Raw genomic sequence first — 19,466 nt, 5'->3', positions numbered from 1 at the left:
TTGCATTCCCGACAGAAAAAGCTTGCCATTCTGAGTGTGTTGTAGGTTGGTTTCACAGGGTTATTAATGTGATGGGTGATATCATTCTGTATGCTGTGAATGTGTTGCTCTGATTGGTTGATAAATAAAATGCTGACTGGCCAGTAGCCAGGCAGGAAATATAGGCAGGATAAGGAGACAAGGAGAATTCTGGGAAGAGGAAGGCTGAATCAGGAGTCGCCAGCCAGACACAGAGGAAGCAAGATGAGAATGTCTAACCGAGAAAAGGTACCAAGCCACGTGGCTAAACATAAATAAGAATTATGGGTTAATTTAAGTGTAAGAGCTGTCAGTAATAAGCCTGAGCTAATGGCCAAGCAGTTATAATTAATATTAAGACTCTGTGTGATTATTTTATAAAAGGCCACGGGACTGTGGGTGAGAGATTTGTCCTGACCGCTGGCCAAGCAGGACACAGAAAAACTTCCAGCTACATGTATGAGTAGTTCAAACATCCAGATAGGTAGGATAGGTCAATGGGTAGAGGTGCTTGGAGCCAAGCCTGAGAACCTGAGTTCCATCCCTAGGACCCACCCCCACAGACTGTTATTACAAAATAAATATACTAGAGTAATAAGAACTAAAAACATAAATTGAAAAAAAAAATCCTGAAATAGTGGTAAAGAAAGTAATGACTTCAACTCATTCCATTCCCCACATTCTACTTCTTGTCACTTACTTCTATCAGGTACTAACATGATAAGTCACTACTGTCCAAAGAGCACTTACCTCATTGTCTGACTCCACAAGAACTTGATCGTATTCGCTAAGCGCTACTAGAAACATGATCGAGGTTACATTTTCAAAGCAGTGTATCCATTTTCTTCTCTCTGACCTTTGGCCCCCTACATCAACCATTCTGCAAAGTTAATAATATTCATATTAATAACATAAAGAAAAATTTAAGAGTATCAATATAATATATAATACTATTTACAAACCAGAGAAACTCAATAGTAGGAAGACAATGGCATCCAAGTCAATTAATGCTTATTGATATCTATGAATTGTCTGTTACCTGATAGAAATAAGGCATGGTAGGTAATAAATCACTGTGGTTACTGGGAAGTTACTAGATATGCAATTGTAATCATGTAAAACTTCCTTATCTGTGCCAAGCAAAACAGTATTACATTACGCACTGCAAAGGCAAACACAGGATGTTTTTATGTTAAGCCAAATAACAAATAATAAATTTTACTTTCATTTCCTAGATGTCAGACTGAAGACCCTCATGTGTTACTTGAGGATGTTAGGAATGACCATGGATACATTTAAAGGATACAAGATGCCACACATTTCCATACAAAAAGGGCGCTAAATGTACACATGATCCTGCCTATGCTTCCTTCTGCAGGGTAAGAATTTGGGGCTTTTTCTTTCTTTCAATATTGGCAATAATTTAGCACAGGCCCAATCAAATCAGGCAGCATGATACACAAACCAACTTGTCACCTTGCTGGAAATGAAGTGTGGTGTAAGATATCAAAATGTTACATAGTGCCTCACGGGCATCATTTGAACCATTTCCTGGGTCTGCTTTTAATGCATCCACTCTGCACTTGGTTATCCTCAGACACCAGCAAGGGCACCAAGAATAGAGTGAAGTATGTATGTGCACATATCCAGCACCGCCTGATACCAGATCAGCTCCTCCAAATTGCTGGAGCCGCATCTTGACTGATGCACACAACATTCAGAGGAAAGAAGTTTCAGAAAGTGAGGAGATTTGGTATGAAAGAGGAAGAGTGGTGCTCTGTAGGAATCTACTGAACACTGTGCCTACTTTGGGTGCTTTCCTGATTCTCACACTAAATTCAAAGGAAAAAGTCAAAGGACTTCTGTTTCTTTGAGTGTGTACATTGTACATATGGGTGTGTGTGTGTGCACGTGTGTGCATGTTTATGTGGAAGACAGAGGATGAATATCAGGCGGCTCCCTCTGTTCCTCTCCACCTTGGTTTTTTGAGATAGGGTCTCTCACTGAACCTGGAGCTCATCAACTGGCTATACTAGATGGCCAAAAGCCCCAGGAACCTGTCTTTGTACCCTCTACTCTCTGGATCTTGCATCGCAGGTATATGCTATCATACTTCTTTATGTGGATCATGGAGATGCACAGCAAAATACCTTATTGACTGAGTCACCTCCCCAGCCCAGAAATCAAGGATCATTCACACCACCATTTCTAAAAGACTCCAAAGGTACAGGAGTGAGATAAGAGGGGCAAAATGATGCGTCCACACAACCTGGGAGCTTTGGACATCAAAAGTGGGACTTTGAGGTGCTAAAGATATTAAAATGCTGGCTCTGCCCCAGTGCCACTGTGTGAAAATATGCAACTCATTTACATGGAATTGCTGGTCAAGGACGTCCTACAGCGGGGAACCAATGCTGTGTATCTGAGGACAGGAAATCAGACACTGATGTCATTACTTGCATTGTAGGGGCAAAGAGTATTATGCAACACTAATATACAAAATATGTCAAGAATGAGATGGAATCCTAATCAATTTTTGAAATTGCAGAGCAACTAAGATGTGAAAATATCCAAGAAGTACTGTATGTTTTTTGATTTTTTTTCTGTATTATGGCTATGAAAGTAAGTAAATTTGAGTATCCAGATGTTGCAAACTCAAGATATGTAATACAGAATGCTGGCCCCAGGATCCTTGGTGATCATCTTAATGTACCCATTATAGATTAAAAAAAGAGGTTCGTAAGTATTTTCAAAGTCCTACCTACTCCACAGCCATGTGCTTTTGAGCAGTATACGGTGGCAAGATTATCACAGGTGCCAAGAATGAAGAGAGTAAAAAAAGGAGTAACAATAAAAAATAAAATAAAAATTGGTGCTTTGGCCAGAAACAGCAGAGCACACGTCTGCTGAGTCCCACAGCAGAGGCATGCTTCAGAGGGAGTTACATGAAGGCGGCTTCACAGCCTCATGCACAGGCCCATCCTAAGCGAGTAGGCTCCCTCAAGAGCCAGCTCAACACTCCTCAAAGCTCTAAGTGGTTTGTATTCCAACTAAAAGTACATTTAAGTGATTATGAAATAGTAAAGTGAAAAGATATTAGTATTATTTTTCTTCTCTTTAAAAAAAGGTTCAGTTGAAGCATTAAGGCAAATAGCAGCAATGAACAGGGAAATAACAAACTCCCCTTCTTTGCATATCGATTTATATTAAGTATTCTACTTTAACAAATCATGAATTTGAAATGCTCAAGCATTTTATTGTATAAAATAACTTTAACAGTATGAAGAAATTCTGTATTGGTACCAAACAACATGGAGAAAATATCAATATGGAAGTTTTCGATGGTAGGCACAATGGTTCCTGCCTAAAATTCCAGCAACTGTGAGGCTGAGACAGGAGAATTGCTGGGACTTCAAGGCCAGTCTGGGCTATAGAGTGAAACCCTATCTCAAAAAGCAAAACAAAAGTTTCTGAAAAAGTGTAATTGCTATTACTGATAGGATTATATGACCATTTGTCATATACAAAATTCTAAAAATAAACTATGTCCTCAGATAAAATGATTATATGTACATACACACACACACACACACACACACACACACACACACACACACACAGTGGTTTGAGTAACAGTGTTCTACCACCAGCAACTTAGGTTTCATTAACTGCCTGGTTATTTAGCCTGAAATAAAAATTCCAGAATATCTTTCTTGCTTTCTCTTTCACTGATGCATTATTTCAGTTGTGTGCAGGCTTTAAACTCTGTATGTAGGTGTTAATGAACTCAGGCACTACCTGAAAATGACACTTTGTAAGTCAAAGGGGTATTCGATGATTCCTGTGGTGGGGACTCGAACTCTAAGCACATCTTGCTGTGTAGGCAGATAGGAAGGGTCGGCTACACGGTCCAAGTCGTTTAGATAGCTGGAAGAGGGAAGACACAAGAACGTCAGTTACCATCACTCCAAACCCATGGAAGGGAAGGGGCAAAGGAGTCACAGAAAACAAATACCAAAAAGCAACAGTCTAGGAAACAGACATGGCGAACCTTCCATCGCTCAGAGAAGGTTCTCCATCCACTGCTGCCTACTCACTGGATTCCCATTTCCTCATCTGTTGGAACTCACACAAAAGGAAAGGAGAGCCGCTAAGGAATTCAAGCCAGTCTCCTATCCTCTACTTGTTTAGCATGCTTGGCTGGCAAATCAAGAGTTAAATAAAGTTTTTAATTATTTATACAAAGTGAATTTGCATAAGCAACCATAGAATAACGCTAAGTGTAAGGTCAGGATTTATCTTCTCCCTTGTTTGCAGAACATCAGTTTTTTCCTGGGAGAAGTTTCCTCATTCCCCTGAGAGAAGCAGCATACCATGTCGTTAATTATGTCCAAAGCCCAAGTCATTTGCTATTCATGCAAAGCCATGAGATTTTCAGTTATGGTAATAATGATGTCTAAGGTTAGACGCTATTTGGAGCCACCTACACCAACTTTAAATGTATCTACCCATTATGCCTATACGTTTCCTCGGGGAGGGAGGAATAAAACATTTTATTTTTTAAAAATAATTTTGGACTCAAAAGAAACTTATCAAATTATCACAGAATTTCAATTGGCTTTCCCTTAATGATAGCACCTTATGTATCGTATCTATATCACACTAACAAAACCAGGAATCTGATGTTATCAAAATTAGAAAACTCATGGTATTATTTATAAAACCACAGGCCTTAGTTATAGGTATTCGTAAACATTCATGTATATGAGTGTGTGTGTTTGTGGTACACAGTCTGTGAGATTTTTGCCACATGTAGATATCTGTGTAATCATAACCACAATCAGGGCGCACAACTTCCTACTTGGCATAAAGAAAATGACGTGTTATCATTGCTAACCCTAACCCCTGGCAAGGACACGTTCACCATCAGCATGGTTCTGTCGTTTCCAGAACCTATCCATTTACTTTCTACTCTCTTGAAGTGTAGGGCTTAAGTTGTGATGTCACGAATGACACAATTTAACAGAACTGATGACGGCAAGGTGGAAATGACTATTCCGAGAAGCATCTTATGATTTCAAAGAGGACTGTGCTCTCCTCTGCTCTGGAAACGATGAAGCACAGCAATGGTTTCAAAACACATGGCTGCAGTGTCTACACAGGGTGACTGACCTGTGAGGGAGAGGCAGAACAATGGTGGTGCCATTAACAGAACTGGAAGGAATCAGCTCCGCAATGACTACAAATAAGATACAATGAGTTTGAATGTTTGGTATACATGGTGGTTATAACTCAGTAATCACAATACATACTCAGTGGACAGAATCTATCTGAAAGAAGATGTTTTGTCTCAACACATCTTTATTTCCACTTTAGTGCCAAGAAAATAGTATTTATTTAGTCACTCTTTGTTGAATGGATGGGTTTGCTATACGGAGAGTTAGTTTGAGCATTAAAGCTTTTAGCTCTGAATTCTTACCACTGGAGTTCCTTTATGAGTGAAACTGAATGTTAGAAGGGAATGGTATTCTCAGCCTGTAAGAGTCACAGACTCCTAACACAAAAGTCTGACTTCAATAACAAAGTAAAACTACTGCCTTGGTGGAAGTGAACCAGGTCTCCATGACAAGAGCAGGAGAGAACTCCAGCAAAGGAGCTATCATACTCAGGCCTTACTCCAGACACATCCACACATTTGCAGCCAGTTATGAGCCCTCTGCTCACCAGTGAGAACTCCTTCATACCTCAATTACTCTAAACTTGGCCAGAAGGCAGAGGGGGCTGTTGGGAGAACACAAGTGTAAAGCTGTATTTTAGTGGCACTGGACACAGCCCTGGTCACCTGATGGGATTAACAAAGCCCATGTTCTATGGACTGACTGTATCTCGTCTAAAGATAAAGTGGCTCATACCAGACACAAAAGCAAAAGGCTGCTCTGTGCAAATGCAGCTTTCTAATCTATCAGACCCTTGATTTAAACATTTTAAGTATATATTCTAAAATCTATGTAATCATCATTTGTGTACAAGAACTAATTTCAGAGAAGCCAAAGAACTCTGTATGTAGAGTAGCAAGATGAAAATGAAACTAAGAAATAAGCTGCCGCTCTACTTATGTCCCATGCACAGGTCAGAACAGAGGCCTGTTGATTCTCATGTACATGATGCTGAGGCAGTCTAGAGTAAAGCGAAACTGTGGTTTTGTTTCCTAAAGATGAACCAGTGCTTCTAGCACTGTTCCCAGGTAGGACTATGTTTGCCAGGGATAATTTAAAGAATCAGTGCACAAAGTGGGGGTTATTCTATCAAACTGCACATCAGGAGCCTTGACAGCATCTCTCCAATCAGGAACGGAGCACTGAGCTCCTTACAACTATGTGTATGACATGGAGCCAGGGTACATACCTGCAACTGGAAAGCCACTTGCAAAGGACCAGCAGCCACCCTACAGAACTGTCAGTGGCATTTCTCTGTGATCTAGGGTACTTCTGAGCTGTCTTGAGACATTCCCATGGTGAGGATTCTCTTCCCTCTTCACCCTTCCTACAGCTCCTGTAGAGTAACAACTACAACACTGAACATTTGCTGCTTGCCAAGTTCTCGTCTGTCTCGGGATCGTCAATACCATGACAAGGAAACAGTCTTTTAAAATGTTCCATGCAGACTAAAGACATGACTCAGTGCTTAGGGCACTGGTTGCTCTTCCAGAGAACTGGGTTCAACTCTCAGTACCCACATAGCAGCTCACAAACAGCTCTAACTTTAGTTCCAGGGACCCAATTCCCTCTTCTGGCCTCTGTCAGCACTAGGCACACATGTGGTGCACAGACATACATGCACACAAAACCCTCAAACATACAAAATAAGTAGATTTTTAAAAAACTATGCATTTCTGATAAGTTAAAAGTAAGTGATGATCTTGCTGGACAGTCTTGCTTCACCTCAGTTGAACAATTCAGGGAAAGCTCACCTCCCAGGGCAGAAAACTAAATCAGCAAAGTTTAGCAAAAGGAAAAGGCTGAACACTATCAATCTCTGCTAGCTGCAGTATACACCACCTTCACCCATACCAGACACACCCCAAGCAAAAGCAGTGAATCACAAAACAAACTCACCAACCAAAAGATGCACAATCTGTCTATGTACTTAATTTTTTACTGAGTAGCTCAGAAGGTACAATACTGAAGACACATTTTTCCAAGCCCAAAACAACAGACAAGTGAGCCCTGCATCTTTTACTGCCCAGAAAGGGCCAATGTCAACAGCTCGTGCCCGCAGAGCCCCAACTCACCTGCCCCACCAAGGCTTGACAAGAGGGCTTGGAGGAAGAACTCACACATTTTTTTTGCATTTCATACTGGCTTCATGGGGCGGGGAGGGGGTTACTTTGTACCCCTTTAAGTGGTGTCCTAGTAGTGTAGTATGTCCTCTTCATTTATGGATGTCACATTTTTAGAGGATATAATAAAGTCATCTCTAATCTCTATTTTCCACTGGAATATTTCATATTATCAGCAAAAACTAATGGAAAATAGGGGTGGGCCCATGTTGTATTATTCTATTCATTTAACCTTTTAAAAAGAAACACCAGGGCCTGAACAAATACATATTGCAGAGTTAATTATAGCTATAATTTGTTTTGTAAGACTGATTCTGAGTGGCTGCTGAGGTCATTCTCAAGAGTGTTGCTATGGTGATAGCACAGGTACATTACCAAGGCAATGCAAGTGTAAACGGTAGCTGGTAGCTCTTTCCGGATGTGAGGTACAGGAAGAAGTCATGTATACACGGGACTTAATTATCTAGGAGATAAGCCACTCCTAAGAATGTTTAAGAAAAACCAAGTTTGGCTGTTTCAAGCCTCCTTACTTTTACAGACCTTCGATGAGTTTCTGCTCCATTGAGACATTGAATAGTTTGATACTGTAGATTAAAAACATTCAGTCCTCTTCCACATACTTTCATATTCAGTGGTCAGGATCCACAACTATCTTTGTCCGTGGCTGTATTACAACATTGGCTGAGAGCCTGGGCCACACGTAATGGATGCTCAGTGTGCCACCCAAATTAAAACTGTGTTATCGGAACTGCTGCAGTGGCTGGGTTACACTCCTTAGGAACAAGCATAGGAGCCAGAGGGTTGTTAGCTACCCATCTTTATGTAATTATATTTCTGGGATATGGCTGGCCTGCATTATGTAAAACTAAATTCTGAATTAAAATGCCTCTGACAAATCTGAATACACTCGAGGAAGGAAAGGCACCACTGGCCTAACTTCATTTGGGAGACAAGCTTCCTGCTCTCTCAAGTCCTGGCCACACAATGACATACTCAGCATCAGCACACTCATCAGTGTGCAGCCTCTGAGCTTTGCAATTCCCTCTAACCCAGTGAAAACTGAGGAGGTTGAATCTGCCGACAGATATAAACTCTTTAATGGAACAAAATGAAAGTTAACCAAGAATGAGACATGTTTAGTAGTCCGACAGTTCCTTTACCACAGCAAAACACAAAGTCACCTGGAGTTTAGCATCACACTGGACTTGTAGCATTATGGCAGAAGCTAAGGATATGAAGATTCCTGGATAAGATTCATGGGCTATGCAAGGAGTTTGCCAACACCAGAGAAGAACCCCAGGTTTTATTTGGATTCAGTCATCTTCTGGGAAGGCATCACAAAATTTCAAGTGATAATCCACAAACATTTTCTTGTCATATGTTTGAGTACATGAAAGAATGAAGCAATCATACCCATCAGTTTGTTTAGTGATCACTGTATTCTTTCCATGCAATTAACTTCAGGATCATTCCTGGCTGCAAAAAATATGAAGTTTGGAAAAAAGGATATATCATTGCTTTGAATTATTAAAAGTAAAGAATCAAGCTGAAATGTCACTAAAATAATATGACCAAATCAAATGAAATGACCTGTAGGTAGTAAGTATGAAAAGGAGTTTCTGGTGTGTGGTGCAAACCCAGCTAAACACAACAGGATAAATAGCCTCTTGGGGCATTAACAGCATGTTCTTGGGTGCATGCTTGAAAGTAGGAGATTTTTCACCCCCATTAAGTATCTCCACGGTAAGGCTGCCATGTAACAGATTTGCAGTTCAAGTTCAATATGAAGTTGGAACTGTGGCACAGAAAAATGATTCTGGGTAGCTTTCATATTTTTAATTATTAAAAAGAAGGTTACAAAAACTAGGTCGCCTTCATTTAAAAAAATTAACAAGACCTCATTGTGAGAGGATCATTCTCTTGGGAGTAGAAAGCTAGATCATGCCAAGAGATGCTATCTGACACTGTCAAAGCAGCGAAGGCAAGAGAAACCCAGACCCACAGCTCTGAGCAGAGCTGTGTGAACACAGAATTCCAGAAGAAAAAATTGTAAAACAAAAACCAACCAAACAAACAAAAAGACCACCAACAAAAAACCCTACCAAAACAGAGTGCCCTTTACAAAATGGATCAGTGATGGTTCCATAAAACTACTACACCGCGGCAAGCAAGGTTCAAAGGGAGGTTTGGGGGACAGGACCCAAGCAAGCCCCTCCCTTCTGGTCTGAGTTGGCCAGGAATCTGGCTCAGTTTTGTTAGCTGTGTGGGATTACTCATTACACAAGCATGTCCATTTCAGAAGAGCTCAATGGGCAGAAGGAAAATTACCATTCCTCACGATTAGTGTTCAGTGACGGGTAGCATTTATTACAGGTAGTTTTGTTCATAAAATTGTTTGCTTTTCATAGGAAATCTCAAAAAAAAGCAAAGAGCATAGAGTGGTGGCTGCAGGGTTATGACCCAGGTTCTTGAGAACTTATGAGGAAGGAGTAATCAATGAAATAAAGAGAAACTAACAGGATAAATAAGGCACTCTAACTTTCTTTGAGCAAAAAACTAAGACAATTCACAAAGTATTTTTTTCTTAACAAATACCCTGAGTATCCTGAAAAGAACTCATTACTGTGCACAGGAAAGAGATTCGGCATCTTAATTTTATGATCAGACAGCTATTCAAAATGGTTATCAGAAAGAGACTCCCAACAAACAGTGAACAGACCAAGCAACTCTGTGTGTGCCAGGCAGACTCCAGGGTCACAGCCAGGACCAGGCCAACAGCAGTAGATTTACAACTATAGTGCCCAAACAGACCAAGCTTGTAATTAGACATAAACACAAAAAACAAAGCAAGTGCAGTAGTGCATGCCTACAGCCCTCACGACTCAGGAGGCTGTGCAGGACTGTTTGTGTCAGGGAGCTTGAGGCACCTGGGCAACACAGAGAGACTGTCTCTTAGATATGAAACCAAAGGAAACAACAAAATTCAAAGAGACAGAGGAAGGCAAGAGAGACGCCCCTCTCAATTTGCCTATTGGGATTTTCTAATTTACTTTCTTATAAGACAGCTTTCAAAGGTGTTGATTAATTCTGACACAATTCTGAAACATATCAAGGAATATTAGAAGGCTGATTCTTAATCTGCCTTGCTGTGCCGTGACAGTTCTTAATTCAGCTAACATATACCTGGCTAATGAGAACCTACTACGCTAAACTCTAATTCAGTATGTGTTTGATGGGGGAGGCTGGCACAAGGAAATGGTATGAAAATATGTTAAAATATATTTCTTTCCCTTAGGGATGTGAGACTATCTGGGAAGCAAAGATAGTACAGATGAATCAATTAAGAAACAATTAAGTACCAAATTGTAAGCTGCTAACTAAGAATGCAATAAGAAAGGATAGATGATTATGAACTGCAGTCACTAGAGAATAATGTGTAAAAAAAAAAAAAAAAGGATGGGGGATGCTATAGGCAGAAAAGAGAAGAGATAAGACGGAAGAAATCAGAAACGGCACAGAATTTTCTTAAGACTTTCAACAAGTACCTTTTAATGAAAGTTCACGGTAAACTAGACAGTAACTTCAACAGTGGGAATGAACCAAGAGATAGAAGACCCAAATCCCCTCCTGAATGAGCTGGAACTCTAGCAATGAACACAGTTGTGTTGCAAATAACCATTGATGATGCAGACACACAGAAGCAAGTTTCCTAAGGCTGTACTATTTTAACTTAGAGGTTTGTCCTCTAGCACCAGACCCTGACATTTCAACACGATGATCATGTCTGGAGATCAATGGGTCATCCTAACTTGACTTAACGTATCATAAGACAATATTCAACCTATTAATTTATTCATTTTATGTGTAGAACTGCTTTGGCTGCACATACACATGAACACCACATACCCGTAGAGGTCAGAAGAGGATAATGGATACCCAGGAACTGGAGTTCTATACTGTTTTAAGTCACTGTATGGGGAACTGAAGCTGGGTCCTCTGAGCAAGTTCACCAGCCTTTCAACTTCTTGTTTTCAATTGAAAGGATACAGTGATGGCGACAAGAGTAATGGGCCAGCCAGTCAGGTCCCAAGGCTGTTTGACAGGCAGTGAGCCAAAAGGAAGGAGGCTCTCAGACTCCGAGGGTCCCGTAAAGAAGACCTGGGCTCATCTGTGGCTGGAGGTGGAGCTGTCACTAGTCATGGGCATGCTGCATCTGGTCCCTTACAAAACCCCATCTTCCCTACTGAATATTAACCCAATTTCAGTCTTCTTAGCCACCTTCAGCCAAGTATCAGACACAAAGATGGGGCAGAAAACAGTTCTCCTTCTCAGAGGCCAAAGAAACTACCGAACATTTCTGGCCATTTCCATCATCTTTAGTACTAGATGCTCCGTGTGGCTGGTAGAGGCACTGCCAGGAGTGGGGGTGGGGTGTTCAGTCTAGAGCTCTATGACTCACTCCTGATCAGGCCTCAGGGTGCTATGCAATGTTTCTAGAGGAAGCTGAAGGAGCGAAAGCCAACTATTTTCTCAACTCTCTAAAACTTATTTTAGAGTTAATTCAGAACACCAGTCTTCAGCAGGATTCCATTCAAATGGTAGAAGCAGTGTGCTAGCTGTCTATCAACATTCACTGTCTAAAGGAGGATTCAAATTATGCGGATGTGTGAGTATTTCAGGCTTTGTGATTCATATGGTCACTGTTTTAATGATCTGACACTGCCATTGGGTGGGTGCCAAAGAAGCTATAGACATTCATAAATGGATATGTACAGCTGAGTTCCAATCAAACTTTGTAAGAACAGAAAGTAGGCTGAATTTTCCTGCAGTCTGCTCATCCCCATTGTACATGACAACACTAAAGACTTTAGCTGAGAACATCATCTTCCTGAGGAAAGAGGAGACAGTGCAGAGACACAGCTACTTAAGAATCAGCTGAAGTAAGAGCAGGTGGCTAGTCTGCACATTCCAACCTACCTCTACACCTACTGTCCTTAGGAGACCAACTTACCCGTAAAGATGAACCAAGTCTAGTTCTTGCCCTATTGCTCTCCCAAAGGCTAGAGACTGGCTAAGTATATCTGAGTTTTATTCAGCCTGTGAGCTTCATGTGTTCTGAAAATGACAAAGACTGAAAATCATCAGACTATACAGGAGGAGAGAAATACACGATTTTTATGTTGGTCTTATTTCTTTCAATCCTGGAAAAGGTAGAAAGATGTACAAGTAAATATGTCACTCAAGTGGAAAAATGATCCTATGTTAGCACTGGGGACACATATGCATTCATTCAGAGGCCAGAAGTCAACTCAGGTGTTAGGATGGTTTGGTCACCTTGACACAAACTAGAATCTTGGGAAGGGAGTCTTGATTTAAGAATTGTCTAGATCAGGTGGCCTGTGGGAAAGTCTGTGGAGGAGTCTTGATTAGCTTAATTGATGTAGGACCCAGCCTAAAAGTTAGAGGTGCCATTTCCCGGGTTTGGACCTCGAACTATAGAAAAGTAGAGAAATCTAGCTGAGCAGCTGGCTCGCATTCATTTATTCTCTCTCTGCTCTTGACTGTGGACATGATGTGACCAGCAGCTTCAAGCTCCTGCCACTGTGGCTCCCTGGCTATGATGGACTGTAACCTAGAATAGCAAACCAAATCTTTTCCACCCTCAGGTGCTTTTGATCAGGGTATTTTATCATAGCAACAGACGAAACTAAGATAGGCACGTTCATAAGATACCATCCACCTTGCTAGTTTATTTTCAATTGACATTTTACATTTTATATTTTATTTACTCATCTATTCATATATGCATATATGAGTTTGTGCATGTTGAGTTCATGTGAAGATCAGAGAACAACTTGCAGGATTCAGTTCTTTCCTTCAACCATGTCGAGCCCCCAAATGGAACTCAGTCTTGGTGCCAAGAACCTCTGTCAGTTGAGCCATCTTGTCAGCCCCATCTTGTTTTTTTGACATAAGGTCTTTCCTTGGTCTGGAGCTCCTGATTAGGCTAGGCTACCTGGTCAGTGAACCGTAGAGACCACCTGTCTCCAGCCAACAGCATTGAGATTACAAGGGTAACCCACCATGCCCAGGTTCTGGGGTTCAAACACAGTTTCTCATACTTGTGATGCAAGTACTTTACTGACTGAGCTATCTCCCAGGCCTTGTTATCATTACTCTTTAAAAAAGAACAATTCAAGATCAGTGTTTCCTCCTGAGCTAAGATAGCAGCTTGAAGAATTTACTCTCACACAAATTTATCCATTATCTACAGCTACATCTGCACCTAGCAGTGAGACAATGACCATATAATTCACAAAGCCTGAAACCACACACACGCACGCACGCACGCACACACGCAAGCACACATATACACATGTACACGCAAGTCACACGTTATTTTGATGGTACTAAATTTTGCTTGACTGCATAGGCTAATTATTTCTCAGTAAAGGCAGTCTAGTGTAATGGAATAAAAAATACTCAAAACTCAGAAATTAATTTAAACATTAAATATTACCTATCATGCCTGGGGAGACTGTGGCTTTGATAAGCAGCAGAGAGAACTGGGATGGATACTTGCCCAACAGTCTCATCATCCCATGTTGTTTCCTTCCTTCAAGGGGAGGAGGGGGGATCAGGATGGACAGGAGAGCCACACCACACCCCAGGGGTACAAGTGTTCAAATTATTACTAAGTAACTTCTTAGCAAGGGACCATTACTCCAGAATTTGGCTAAGTCAGATGGCCCGGATGTCCTATTTCTGAAAATCCTTTTGCATTTTAAAATCAACATAATAATACATATAGATTCAGAACATAATCAAAGCAAATTCCAGTGCTGATGTGTGCCAAAGGGCCAATTTCTTCATGTACTTATTGCTCTGGACTACACGGAGTCTTTAAAAGTTGTCTGACTTCCCTGGAGGGGACTCTGGTAAAGTAAGATTAAGGCAAAACCAGATATAGCTAGTAGTCTTCAGCCTAAGGTTGCAGCATGAGGACTTTTTTCACCATACTTTGGTATGACTGAGATTTGTATTCTGAGGCTAGTGTCAGGGAACTTCTGGTACTGTAGGCAGTGAACTCAATTGACCTGATGTCTCAGTATATTAAAGCAGGTGGTGAACCCCAGAAGAAAAAAAAAAAAAAAAAAGAAAACCTACAACCATCTGCTTATTGTGTTCTTTTTCTAAAGATACTCAAAGCCTTTAGGCTTTTTATCAATAATGAAAAAGTTAGTAAAATAATCTACAAAATTCTTCAGCATCTTAGAATGTTTTTAACTGCCTCATTCTATCAAACTGAAGAATGCATCAAATTAAGACCATTTGCAAAACCTACCCAAACCTATCCATTTCCTGAAATTTCTCATCTCTTCATTTCTCCCACTGCTATTTGCCCTTTGAGGCATAACTTTTATTATGATAACAAGCAGGAATAAATAAGCTTTATAGTGTCCTTAATTAGCTCCTATAAGAAGTGATTGGGTGGAATGGAAGATGAAGTGTGGGGGAGGGTTAGGAGTGTAGACTAAGCCAGGCATGGTGGTGCAGTCCTTTAATCCCAGCACTCAGGAGGCAGAGGAAGGTAGATCTCTGAGCTTAAGGCCAGCCTGGTCTACAGAATGAGTTCCGGGACAGACAGGGATATACAGAGAAACCTAGTCTCAAAAAACAAACAAACAAACAAAAACCCTAAAACCATAGACTAAAATTTACATAAATATTTATGCACTAACTGTGACTTAGACTTAGTCTGTGTTAGCACGAACAACAAGGTGCTTAGTGAAACACGACTATGTTTTAATGATAATTAAATGATTAAAAAAAAACACAAATCCTTTGGGTTTGTTTTCTAGTGAGCTTGGCCCATTTGTTCCCTCTTAATCTTATAATGTGAAACAACTTGGAGACATCACCAATAAACATCAATAATATGTATCACATCAAGTGATTTATAAAATACACAAAGATATTTATCTAGTAGGGTATAAAGTATACATGTCAAACACCTAGCTGCACACTATCTTCTATCCATCTTCCCATCTACTTACTACCCCCCCCCAAGCTGTATTTCACAATGGCTAAATGCTTAGGCTCTGGAACAAGCAAATCTGATTTTAACTCCAGTTCCGCCCATTTATTACAGTGTGACCCTCATCAGGTTTCTTGGTCTTCCAGAGACCTCAGGTTTTCCTTTATAAGGCATAAGAAGAAATACCTCTAATTTTACTGTTTGAGGCTTTATCAGATGGAATAATACACAAAATGACTAATCACAGAGTGTAACAGACTAAGTGTCTAGTAAACAGGAGCTATTATTGTTTTGATCAGAACCTTTGAGTTCTGAGAACTTTAAAAACAATAAGCAAAAAAAGGCTTATATGTCTTCAGCCCTTAAATTTCCAAGTCCATCAGTAACTACAAAAGAGAAAGAGTCTAGCATGAAAGTCGTTGAAAATACGAATTACCAGCTGGGCAGTGGTGGTGCACGCCTTTAATCCCAGCACTTGGGAGGCAGGGTCAGGCGGATCTCTGTGAGCTCGAGGCCAGCCTGGTCTACAGAGCAAGATCTAGCACAAGCAACGAAACTACACAGAGAAACTCTGTCTTGAAAAAAAAAATATGAAGAAAACAACAACAAAAAAAAAAAAAAAAAAAAAAAAAACCCAACCAACCAACCAAACAACCAAACAACCAAAAAAAACAGAAAACAAAAAAAGAAAGTAAGAACTACCCATCTGTACTTTCATGGAGCAATCAGTTGTGATTGTCAAACATAAGCAGTCACTGTTGGGTACTGAAACTAGAGGTGAGCATTCTGAGAAACACACAGAAATATGTACAAAGCAAGACAGGTGAGATGGTGACTATCTTTGGTACTGGGTCAGGCACTCAGAAAGGGTGACTCCTAATTGTGTCTTCAAGGGTGACTATGAGTCCATCAGATAGAAAAAAGAAGAGTCCTGCTTGGCCTCTGCTTCCAGTATTCTTGGCAGGTGGCTTGTATGGAGTCTCACAAACAGCAGGATTCTAGGGAAAGTGGTTAAGTCCCAGCATCTAAGCAAATGTTTATGACAGATCCTGATTCTCACATAGTTAGAAATCTGAGACTGACAAACTTTTAACAGAAGAACTGTCAATACAAAGACAAAAGCAAAGATGCATCTGAAGGAAAAGGAGGCAAGGTCCAGCAGAAACATAAACCAAAGAAGATGACACAGGGAAATGTGGTATCTCTGTTGGAAAGACTACCTGGCTTAAAAAAAAAAAAAAGTAAAGTGTCCAGAACACACAGGTCACCCAGCTGCTCACACATGTCTACAATAATCCTACAATACCCAGAAAGGCGTGAGAACAAGCCAGGATCTACACACCTTCCTTAAACAGCTGGCTGGAATCATTTGGTTACACTCTCCTTAAATAAAGAGAGACCTCCACAGAGGTGGAAAGAAGGAAACCAACTAACCCCCTTAGGTTTCATTTCACTGCTGGTAGCCACAATCTTGCCTACCCTCAAGCCTCTTCAGTATAGCAGCTACTCATTCCTCCTCAAGGTATCTTGGTTTAGATGATAAATGATATAGTTACCATCTTATTGATTACATGCAGCAAATTACTGATTTTACATGAAAGATTAGAACACACAGTTTTACAGTAGGAAATGTATTTCATGGTAACCAAAAGCACCAGTTGAATAAAAAAGCTACCTCAGAGAAGAAGACCAATGTAAGGCTGGGCATGGTAGCACATGTCTTTAATCCTAAGAGGCAGAGGCAGGCAGAAGACCAGCCTGATCTATATAGGAAGTACCAGGCCAGCCAGAACCTGCCTCAACAATAACAATAACAATAACAATAACAATAACAACTATTAGTACTACTACAATATCACAAATCCTACTGGGATTATTTATCAACAAGGGTTACTAATTGAAACAAAAGGATTCAGTGAAAAGCCAACAGAGTGAGAATACAACATCACTTTAAAAGCATTCGAGCCACACTGCTCCCCTTGAATCTAAGTCTTAACTTCTGGTGTATAATAAATCCTTGTGAGAAAGAAGCAAGCTAAATTGTACAAGAATCAATCAGGAAATCCAGGCCACTCTTTTTAGCATGCCAGTGAAATATAAAACAGGTCTCTCTACTGGGGTAGAAGTGCCTTAAGAGACACAGCTACCAGATGCAACGTGTATTCCTAAAATTAACATCTAAATCGAATTTTAGAAGAATCCAGGGAATCTGAACATGAACTTATTATTGGCTTTAGGTATAATTTATATGCCATTATTAACTACACAGGAAAATATCTTTTTCTTACAAAGATATACATAATAAAATGTCTAAGGGTATACAAGATGTTATAATTTCTGTATTATTTCAGCAAAAAATCGTCTAAAGTAACTGGGTATTTGCACTCACATAAATGCAACCTCATCCCCAACCCCAGTACAGAAAAGTAAGAACACATAAAGAACAATCAGTTAGGAAACTTAAATCAGCTTGTGCCAGGGGCCCCACATAAGTACCAGTAGGTCAATTTCTTTGCTGGACTCAGTTCATGCTGGCAGAATTCTAAGGTGGTGGCTTTCTGAGGTGAAGAAACAGCCTAGGACAGCTCTCGGCCTACAACAAACTTTACAGTAATATGCAAATTCACCATTAAGTAACGCCTCAAAATCCACAAATCTCACTCGGAGAACATCATGAGAGATGATAGAGGCTGTCTCAAGAGCATATCCATGGAAGTCAACAGTTCCATGCAAAAGAAATATTTCAGTGGTCTACCCCAGGGTAGCGGGCAAACGAGGTTCTTTATGGACAGCCATGACCCTGATGGATACATAAGTATCAGATAGTGGAGTTTTGACTCCCTGATAGCAAGGCCTCTCTATAGGCAGAATCATAATTATAGATGATGAGTAAAGAATAAAAGAGGCAGGAAGAGGAAAAGATAATATATAAAATAAGCATAAAGAGAGGTTGGCTTGGGCTCAGTGGTAGAGTGCTTGCTGCACATGCAGAAGGTTCTAGGTTCAATCTCCAGTACTAGAAAAGGGAGGGAGAGAGTGGAGAGAGGAGGGAAGGGAGGAATCACAGAGCATTACTTGGAAACAGGATCTTGTTAGCAAAACGAGGGGCAGACGGGAGTGAGGGAGAAGCAGAGAATCACAGTGAGAGTGGAGGGTAAATAACAGGAGGAGGAGACAGAATGAACAGAACAGGGAGGGTGGATAAACACAGCAGCAACACAGGGAGACGGATGAAATCTGAAATGGCAAAGGAAACAGAAGGACAGAGGAGGCAGGAAGTAAAAGACAGACAGCTGGTCAAAGGTAGAGGAGGCAGAATTTGGAATAGACAGAGATGAATGCAGGTTTTCTATCTATGCACTCAACTCACAGAAACTTACACCAAGGGAATGAAGAAGTGGGAAGAGGAGGGGGCAGGGCAGGTGGGAAGGTCCAGAACCTGAATGGTGATGTGGAGGAAGGTCAGGAGGGAAGGACGGGCAGTAACAGCACATACCAGATGACTACCCACACTGGAGTGCATGTTAAACAGAAGAGCTGAATGCTGCTGTCAGTCTAAAATGACACGATTCAAACCACCAGATGATATGACAGTATTTATTCAGGCAACATTTCTATGGCTGATCTGAAGCATAATTTATCTTATGCAAATGTCTGGAAAGGCAGAAATGTAACTTCACTGTAAAAAGAATGCATAACCCCTGGGCCTTCCAAGCATTACTGAAGGGCATCAATCAGCCACTCAGCCCCTCCTTTTGCTCTGCCTACTCTTAGCCACTGGGTCACTCTATAATAGGGACTGGCGTAAGGCTGTAGAATGTTTCCCACCCTTTCATGTGTCTAACCAGAACCAAAGTAAGAGGGGAATGGCAGATTTACATAATTAATGTAGACAGAAATCTGACTAGATAACTAAAAAATCCAAAACAACAACAACCAACATTTCCCCCCAAATCTTAGTTATCTAGAACGCTAGATACAATGATTCTACATTAGTCACATGCTGAACTTTCCTGTTAAACACATCTGAAGACAGAGAATTAACAGATTTTTCTTGGATGCAAATCTTTC

The 19,466-nt window shown here is 40.6% G+C and overlaps 1 protein-coding gene across 1 annotated transcript in view; it reads right to left on the bottom strand.

Annotated features, from left to right (window-relative positions):
* Positions 1 to 19,466, bottom strand: part of LOC114696911 (guanine nucleotide-binding protein G(q) subunit alpha) — a 244,237-nt gene that overhangs the window by 42,598 nt on the left and 182,173 nt on the right. The window contains exons 4-5 of the mRNA XM_028874873.2: positions 3,817 to 3,945; positions 769 to 898 (exon numbers count right to left, since the gene is read on the bottom strand). Coding sequence (XP_028730706.1) covers positions 769 to 898; positions 3,817 to 3,945 — 259 coding nt within the window. The remainder of the gene's footprint in view (positions 1 to 768; positions 899 to 3,816; positions 3,946 to 19,466) is intronic.

The sequence above is a fragment of the Peromyscus leucopus genome, chromosome 1, assembly GCF_004664715.2.
Source record: "Peromyscus leucopus breed LL Stock chromosome 1, UCI_PerLeu_2.1, whole genome shotgun sequence".
Lineage (NCBI taxonomy): Eukaryota > Metazoa > Chordata > Mammalia > Rodentia > Cricetidae > Peromyscus > Peromyscus leucopus.
This window is presented reverse-complemented; position numbering and strand designations above follow the sequence as displayed.